The 9,638-nt window shown below is 42.1% G+C and overlaps 1 protein-coding gene across 1 annotated transcript; it reads right to left on the bottom strand.

Annotated features, from left to right (window-relative positions):
• Positions 1-920: 920 nt before the first annotated feature.
• LOC148719864 (CUB domain-containing protein 2-like) lies at positions 921-9,611 on the bottom strand. The gene is made up of 6 exons (XM_088739322.1): positions 9,331-9,611; positions 8,269-8,448; positions 4,064-4,181; positions 3,258-3,348; positions 1,398-1,568; positions 921-1,082 (listed from the first exon to the last, which is right to left on the bottom strand). The coding sequence occupies exons 1-6, from the start codon at positions 9,609-9,611 to the stop codon at positions 1,009-1,011; spliced, it is 915 nt and encodes a 304-aa protein (XP_088595448.1). The 3' UTR covers positions 921-1,008.
• Positions 9,612-9,638: the final 27 nt, after the last annotated feature.

Raw genomic sequence — 9,638 nt, 5'->3', positions numbered from 1 at the left:
CAATGGAGTTTAGTCAGAGGAATTTGTCAGCGGATAACTTATTCATCGCCGGATCAACGCTGAACGACCGCGCAGAACAAGAAAGGCCCTCCCTCGTTATGTAAGTAACCATTTCTTGTTTGACACATCGGTGTTTTCGCTCGCAATGCTATTTCACTGTTCCGCTTGGAGACACACGGTTAAACAATACTCACGACTGCAAGGAGTTAAGATGTAACTTATTAACTTTTACTATTTTTATCATCCAATTACAGGTCGGAGCCATTCCTGTATTTAGTCGCTAGTAGAGCTACACCGCCATTTTGTATCTCGCGTGCAGATTGTATGCGCGGCAGGAGACTAAACCCGAAAGAAAGCGAAACTTGGGTATAGGCTAAATTTGGAAAACTTTCTAACAAAAATAGTCACTTTATTCTTTTTCATTTCATAGCATTATTGCCTCTAGAAATCTATTGACTTACTTTTACACACAATTGGAAACTTGAAATTGAATAACTCAACAAAACTGGAACTGAAATGTCGATGATTTGTTGTATTTTGCTTTTCTTCAAGGGCGTATGTCCGGGGTCGTAGGTGCCCGTGATTCCCCTTTGTGAAATGAGGGACTAGTCTTTACTTCTCGCCTCGGGGGAATCGCAGGATTTCTGGGGGGGGATCACATAGTTTTTTTAGAGGGAACGGAGGGGAGTATCAGTCATCGTCGCTATGCCAATTAACTGCCAATGAGCCGCGGAGCCGAAAAATCTCCAGGGCATAAATCTTTTCCAGAGTTAGATGTACCATTTGCCGTTCCTTGTCTTTTCTTGAACACGAGCACCCTGAAGGACGGTAGAGTAGCGGTAAAGGCCACTTCACGTAAGGCCGTGGACATTACAATCAGACCCTCCCCTCCCCCCCTCCCCCCTCCCCCCTCTCCCAAGCTAAGCCCTTGATACAATTTTTTTTTCTGTGATGTCATTATCCTAGATTGCAAAAGTATTTAATTTTTGGTTACCATGGTAACCTTAATCAAAGAATTAAGTATAGATATGGAAGTGCAACACTTGCAACAGTTCCTGCTGCAATGCTACCAGTAGATTTTTCTGTGGAGAAAGGAGAGAGAAAGTAACTGACTTCATACGGGAAACCAACTCTGCAACCTACATAACAAACCAGATGCCTATCTCATCCCTATATTTCTTTTACATATTCCATCGTTCTAGTTCCCTCAATTCACCGTGTTCCCTAATAGTTGATGCCAAATTTTACAATATGATCAAACGCTGGAAAAGACTGAGCTTTCTCCCAGTCCTCCGCAGCTCGTCTATATTTGCAGAAGCGACCATCGGCTTGGAAGTAACGATGTAATAGCGAGGCTAGGGGCAGTTGGGGAAAAGCCTATCATTCACGGTCTTTACCTGTCAATTGATAAATGATGTAACCCGCCACAAATCCACGTGACACAAACGAGTCGTTGTTTGATGTAAACTTTATGGAAATTCGCAAGCGATCTCCACTCCAGGTGAGGTAAAATGGTTCCCGTTGGCCGCACAATTTAATCACGACATCCTTTCCATTAGATTTACGGACTGTCAGTGGGAAAGAAAAATTAGTCAAAACATACACAACTGGCATCAAAGGGTTCAGTCTTAGCGTTCTCTTTCTCAGAGTCCTCTTTTTCTGGTCACGTGGAATGTAAGTACTAAAGATTAAGGAGAGGCTCTGGGTACGAGAATGAATTCTACAAGGCCATTAAAAATTTAAAAGGTGGCTCAGAACTACCTGTGCTCATATTCTCTTCTTAGAGCATGAAACAACTAAGAGTATCGTATTTATTCTAGTAAACGGCGCCCTCGAATAAACGTCGCTCTCGAAAAAACGCCGCCCTTGTATAAACGCCGCTCTCGAATAAACGCCGCTTTTTAGAACAGAAACATTGATAAACGCCTCCCTGATGTGGCGTTTATTCGTATGATAGACTCAAAAAGCAAATGTAGTAATAATCTAGTTTCAGCAAGCTCAAAAAATGTATTTTCCTTAATTGAAACAATGTTTTACTAAGATCAGTTCCTTTGAAGATCAAAGGAACATAATCGAAACACGAGAACAATGGACGGTAGATCAGCTTACTCAAGCTTTGGAAATTTGCTTCCATTGATAACAGTGTTTTTCAGTTCGAAGTGAGCACACTTCAATGCTCTTACACTACGCTCCCTCTCTATAATTCTCGCAGTGCAGAGTTTCGTTGACAAAGCGCAGTACTTTACCGGCACTGATGTGGCGTTTATTCGTATAATAGACGAATCGTTCCCGCCCCCATCATCTTCATCTTCCTCACTCGCTCCAGGAGGCGGGAAGATGAGAGACCCCGGGAACGAGTTTGGGGGAAGAGGAGGGGTTTCGTTGTCAAAGCGCAGTACTTTACTGGCACTCCAAGCCCAACTTCTCTCTTCCTCTTTACAATAACTTTTCAAAGAGTTTATTTTCGAAGTTTGCGTCCAGAAGGTGTTTAAACAAGCATTAGAGTTCAATCGGCCCATGTCCCACAGGCGTTTTCTTGTCTTCCAATAGCTTTTATAGCATAGCCAAAGCAAAGCGCGCGCTCTGATTGATCAATTCAGCGTACACCATTTGCCCATGGGTGGACGCTGCTGACGAGAGCAAATGCAAAGAATAGTTTTCCGCGCGCGCTTTTTTTTTTCTGGTCACGTAAGATTTGTTAAATAAAAGAGAACTCTTTTGCTGAAGTGTGTCAATGTTATGTTATAAAACAAATGGTAAACGCCACAGTGTACACTATTGAGTTATGGATGCACTTGGGAGGTTTGCTGAGCACTCAGGAAGCTAGAGTCGCTCTCGGCTATCGCTTCGCGCGACTCTTACGCTTCTTTCGTGCTAAGCAACCTCCCGCGTGCAACTATAACTCAGTAGTGTACGCTGTGGTGTTTACCATTTGTTAATTTTCTACCAGATATACTTTGATTGCGTGAACATCATGTGCCCTTGTTTTATCGCGCTTGTCATGCGTACGCGCTAGTTCTTGATGCTAAGCATGTCCCCATCCCCCTGCCTTATTGGCTAAAGCTTATGCGTTCGTCTCTATCTACCCCCCTTCCCCCAACCACGTTCCCAGGATTTCTCATCTTCCCGCCCCCTGGGGCGAGTGAGGAAGAAGAAGATGATGGAGGCGGGAAGATGAGAGACCCTGGGAACGAGGTTGCCCTTCCCCCTTATTGAGACTTCCCATCATGGCAGATTTTCGAAAACGATCAGATTACCTTTAATTGTTAGAATGTCGTCCTTATGAATCTTACATATTCCAGATCCTTGGGTGTCAAAATCCATAAAGTAGAGACGAACTGCTGTCCTCTGAAATGGAAAATTAAATTTGGAAACTTAAGATGAGGAAAACAACATTCCAGCGTTAATCCTTTGATTAGCATTTAACTCTGCTCACAAAATCACCCCTGAATCACACATTTAGGTCATGAGAATAAAGGAAATGATCACCAACGAAAGAACCTCGTGATTGTTAAGCAAATTCTCCTTGTTAGCACCCTTGGAAATGTATAGAGAACAGTATGGAGAATATGCATACTGATATTAAGGTGTCGAGGGTTTTGATTGTGGAATCAGGGCCAACATACTAATTAAAAGACGCTGGATGTTAAACTATTCCATTCAGTCCTAGGTTTCATTTATCAAGGTGTTTGATTTCTCTCAAAACGTAGGAAAGACCAACTTTTTCGTGTCTAAAAATGACTTGAGAAGAATTACTTTAGGAATGAGGCCCTTGTTCTCGATACCAGATTAGTTGATTAACCAGGAATAAGTCGTCGTACAAAATAATTTATTTCGAGCTCAAAACATGACAAAACCAAGATGGCCGCGAAAGGACAAAAAGAGTACCGTAGCCCGCAGTCCCCAGCAGCAAACCACAAAAGAGCGAGCGAACGAGTGATATTTTAACAAATTCTTCGTTAACAGTAGTAACCGGTTGTTAGTCTCTTAGACTGATTCTCTCTTAACTCAAGTTGCTTCTGAAACAGCCTGTTTTATCACAACTCACTGACAATTACTATACCTGTAAAGTTGTTTCGAATGTAAATGTCTGCAATGCACAATGCGTAGGATAACGTGCGGGATAGCCTGGTGACGATACAAGGCCACTCTCAGAACTTGAATTCAACTTCACCTGGCGCCTGAAAAGAAACGATATACAGAATAAAGAGGAAGTCTTCGTATCAAATTCTCACCCCAGTCTCCTGGTGTCATCAGCTGATAGTAGCCTGGACCTTATCGTGAGGTATGACGTCAACATTAAAGATTTTAAGTCTCCGCCTCCCAGACAACGCGTGGACAACGAGCTCAGAGAAATCGCCTGAGGAGTAGGCTGCACAAAACCCCAAACCCCCCCCCCCCCCAAAAAAAAAACGTGGTACTGATTTCGACGAAACTGCATGAGTTGCCCCGACGGATGATATCCTAACTTCCCTGATATAAAGAATCGGATTTCGAGTTCAATCATTAGACAAAATATTTAATTTAAGTCTGTCCTCATACCTTCTGCTGAGCAGGGTCCTCTAAAGCTGGTTCACGACGATTTATACCCCTACCAGGCTGGAGAAGGAGTGGTAACAAGAGTCTGACTATTGAGGATATGTCAACGTTACCCAAACAAGAGCTTTTTAAACTAGCAGAGGTTCGTAGAGGGGGTGTACGTAATTGAAATCAGTCGAAGGGAATTCAGTTCGATAATTTTCTAAATGTTCGCTAATTAACTCCAAGTTTCTATTCGTAGTTTCAGTGTCCACAGAGAAATAAAAATTCTGCGAGTACATTTCCCGCACAAATTTTTTTGTTTTTGTCTTCGAGTTTTGATTAGTGAACAAGATATCACGAGGAAAGCAAGGGTCGGAGGATTTTGTGGGAGACTGTTGTGATTTTCCGGTGGGAACGGAGTGGAGATCAGCTGTCGCTAACGATGAGGGGGGAGGGGGGTCACTCTAAAACCACAGCGCCCCAAGGGGGGATCAGGTAAATTTTGTACTGACAATGTCCAATTTCCCCCCTCCCCCAGGGGATAAATAATGACCAGTCTCTAAAAAGGTACTCTTCGCGCTTCTCTATCACTCTTGGGTCTGCAGCACGCAATTCGCTGCATTGACCATTTAATACAGACTCTTACACGAATACACACCAACAACTTTATTTTCACGATTGCATAATTCCAGCAATGGAAACATACAATCAGGCGCGAGTCTTGCGCTGGTTTTCAGAACTCCTCTGAGGTCATCCGGTGGACAACCTCGTTCCCAGGGCCATTTCCCTTAGCCGCGGATGGGGTCCACCCCCAACTAAGGGAAAGGCCCTGGGAACGAGGTTGAGCCGGTGGACTTAGTTTACGTTCCCCTTACTGTTCTTCATTATTATCGAGCAAATATCCAAGGGATCAAAAATATCCTCGTCCAACAGTCGCATTTCTTCTTCACTCAGGGATTTGAAATTCTCTGTAAGCTTTCCTTGCTTGTCCACTTGGGCGTCTGCCTCACTCACCTGGCAGTGATAAGTCCAGAGGCGCAGCCGAAATTGCGTGCGTTTTTCGTCATCTTTTTCGCCCTGCTCAGGGACAACTTGGTTGTCTCCTCTGGAGGTAGAACGGAATGGAAAGTAAATTCATCCTCTGAGGGCTGAGCAGCAAGGCCCATTTGATCTTCATGTGGTTTTTGGCCGCTAGAGGCTGCATACATACTTTTCCCGTCAAATTCCATCGTCGTTTAGGTTCAAATCTTGTCCTTGAGACCCGCGCAATGGTTCTGAAGACCGACTAGACTCCTTTGGCGAAAATATTCTGGTAAGGACCTAGTTTTTTATATATGTTTTCCCAGTGTTTTTGTTTTGGAAAAAACATGTGGATAAACAGTGCAGTGACGCAGAAATATTAATTGGTAATTAATTAGCAGAGGTATCATCTCTCAAAGGATGTACGTCACCAAGTCAATTGTGGGGTGGGCGGCTTCCTTTTAGCCTCGATTTCAATTTGATTTCAAAATCCATTTCAATCTTCTTAACGCTTTACACCCTAATATCAGTATGCATATTCTCCATGCTGTTTTCTAGAAATTTTCTAAGGTGCTGACAAGGAGAATTTGTTTAACAATCAAGAGCTTCTTTGGTTGGTGATCATTTCTCTTATTCTCATGACGTTTATATTTGATTCAACTGTGATTCTGTGAGGAGAAGTTAGCTGCTAATCACTCTTAGTGATCAAAGGAATACCATCCTCGCTCTTTTTTGATTTGCATGTTTCTCTTTCGTGTTTGTCCAGCCTAGAAAATGATTATTTTTTAAGCAAAGGTTTTCTGATTCTGGTTCCTTATGGCCATTCGCTGTAACTCTAACACGAATCGCCTTTTAAGTCGTCACTAGATCAGTGAAAGAGATTTTAAAATGAACACGAACCCACCCATTTCACGTAAATTGAAAGACTAGTTATCTGGTTTCTCTTCAGTTTCTTCAGTGATTTCGTTTCATTCTTGTTTCTACATGTTGACCTTCTATCATACCATCATAGTGGACGTATTTTTGTGACATTATAGCCAATGTTGTTGGGTTTTTCATCAGTAGAAAGGCTACTCCGGGCTTACTCTATTTCGATAATCTCGAAGCGAACCATTTTCTAGTGCAGACTGGCAACCTAGGTTAGTGTAAATTGGATATTTTAAGGATTAATCACGGTCAATTAACCTGGGCTACAACGCAACCCGGGCTCGTGCTAAGAGGCTCTTAAGTTTATAATCTCTCAGGAAAAAGCCGGCCAATTTCATGGCATGTCTCAGTCAGAGTTATTACGCGACATCACCTGTCTACCGCTCGTTTTTAACTCATAGGGGTTTAAGGGTGGGATAGGAGATGAGTTCCAACCCCTATAGAATAATCCCTAGGAATGTAATTAACCCCCGGGGCAAAAGTATCCCCTAAAGATCCTAACCTCAGCCACAAATATCCGGGTGTTTATGTTAAAATGACTTCGGTAAATCTATTGATTTGAGTGCTGAGAACAAATTTTCATAACAGTAACAACAATGGTAAGAACACTCGTTTTATAGTTCAGTGGCGGATCCAGGAGGAGGATCCGGGGGGTCCGGACCCCCCTATCAAACCTGACGCTTACAACTTTGAGACAGGATCGTATATCACTTTTAACTGGCTGATTTTTTTAAATGAATCCAAATAAACGGTAAGCGGCCAAGGAATTATAACGTGCAACCGTGACTGGTGGGAGTGGGTGTGGGGGAGAAGTAATTTGCCTCAGAGTCCAACATGCAACAGTCCTTTCTTTCTGAACCAAAGTTTGGACCCCCCCCCCCCAATCAAAACTTCCTGTGTGCGAGAGAATAAAGGTAGCGTTGCAATGCGGATTCCGTGTGGTCTATAAGTTCCGTACAAGATACTAAAAGGTTTCGATTTCGTTTAAAATTATTTAATCATTTATTTTTTTCTGAAATATTGTCATGTTCGCATCATGTTTTACTTACAGCTGTACTTGCACACTTCCTTAAATAACTGGGTATGTCATTCATAAGATACCCTAAAACCCCGAAGGTGGCGCCACTGCTTTGGTTAGGGGTACACGTTCCCCAATCTTTTCCACCCACTGGTTTAAGGATTTTTCGTGTCTGGCTTTGGTGCATTAAGTTTTCTTCAATCCAATAGACTTAGGTAAACAAATCAATTTGGTGTTAAATAAACGGTACGGTGGCTTAGCTGGCCGATTAACGCGGCCAGATATCAACTCTATGTGTATCCGGTAGAGTAGGGGAGGCAAAATCTAGCAAAAACGCTTGAAAGTTAGATCGTGTGAAAGGATAACGAAACAATGCAAACTAAGTGTAAAACAAGTATTCATCCCTACAGGCAAAACGAAAAAGAATGGAGATTTTAAACGTCAGTCAAACTCTCTCTGAATACGAAAATTCTGAGCACGTAGCTCCTAAACAATGTACAGGACTTGAAGAACAAGAAAGATGAATAACATGGAGTTACCACTGTCGAGTTCCTTAAGCAAAGGTGGAAACAAAAGGTAAACTGACAGAGGCCGCTTGGTCACTGGACAAAAGAGAGATGCGACTCTTAGAGGAGGAAATATTCATTATTCTAGATATTTGGTCAATTATATTGTGAAGAAAATGTAAATTGACGTTGAGGAAGGATGCGAATTCGCTGAAAATAGATAAAGCGAACCAAGCCAGTGGGTCTTAACCCCACAACACATTCATCAAAGATTACCTGTGATTGTAAAAGTACACCAAACCTCTGGGTCTCGCTGCAACAATAAGTCTGGCTTCAAATCCACGGCCTGTTACGGCGTCATCCGAATGGAACACGACTCGAAGACACCTGTCTGGGGAGATAACAGCACTTGGCTTTGTATTGCCACAAAATTTCCCGATAGATGTGTATGAACAGCTGAAAAAGAACGAACAAACGAAAAATATGTGGATGTGCCCCGCGCATGATGGGTGCCTTCGTCAAGCGCCCATTTAGTAAAGCTGGGAGGCGCAAGTTTGAATCCCGTCGAAGACAGAATTTTTTTTTAGGCTTGTTTCCTGCATTAGCTTAAATTGCAGCTAAATTGTGAGGATTGTCGTTTGAGGGGGGGGGGGGGGGAACAGGGGTGACTTGATTAATGCAAAAAATATCTGTCCGTAACAAAGATCAGAATCACCTTAACTTTCCTGCATGTGCATTTATAAAAGGTTACCGAAACTTTGAAAATACCTATTTGCTTGAAGGAAAAAGCAATTAAGAATATAAAGCCGGGATGGATTATTCTAAAATATAATTACTTATTCACTTCAAACTGAGGTCAGCGTTGTTGTTGTTGTTGATGGTTTTTTTTTTTTTTTTAATTTTTTTAGTTGTCATGGCAACGGATTTAGATCAAATTAGCTTCGATCTCTCGCTTGAAATGTCGTGACTGAGTCACAAAAAAAGAAAAAGCCATGGAAGTTCTAGAGTATCATACAATTTTATTGTAAAATGCATCTTTTATGGCATTAATTAACTAAATTAAAACTGAATAAAGGCTGATAGTTTCGAAAGAAACTGTTTGGGGCTGCGTCGGTGGCAGTAACGAAATAATTTGGATATATCAACAAAGTTGAAATGGTAAATTAGCCACCGTAATGATTACAAAAGCTGACGTTTCGAGCGTTAGCCCTTCGTCGCTCCGACGAAGGGCTAACGCTCGAAACGTCAGCTTTTGTAATCATTACGGTGGCTAATTTACCATTTCAACTTTGTTGATATATCTAAATTAAAACTGATCAAACATAATGGGTGAGTTACCTTACGAAAATTTCCACATAATCTGTGTCGCAGTCAGGTAGATTGCCAGCGATCTCGAAGTCATACCACGATAGTTCCAACACATTGGGAGCAATGCCTGCCTGAAATTTAGCTTGGAAAGTGCATTCCAGATTGTTTTTATATTTACCGTGTTGGTCTTGAGGTAAAGTAATAACTTCACCCCAGGGTAAAGTTCCACCGCATGTACAACTCACTGACTGACATTGCAGAAAACAAGCTATTGTAATAACGTGGGCTAAACTTTTCAAAAACTTCAACATATTGCAGGTGAGGTCCCTTTACCAACA

The sequence above is a fragment of the Stylophora pistillata genome, chromosome 11 (assembly GCF_964205215.1).
Source record: "Stylophora pistillata chromosome 11, jaStyPist1.2, whole genome shotgun sequence".
Lineage (NCBI taxonomy): Eukaryota > Metazoa > Cnidaria > Anthozoa > Scleractinia > Pocilloporidae > Stylophora > Stylophora pistillata.
The sequence above is the reverse complement of the archived record's forward strand: the minus strand, read 5'-3'. Positions and strand labels throughout refer to the sequence as shown.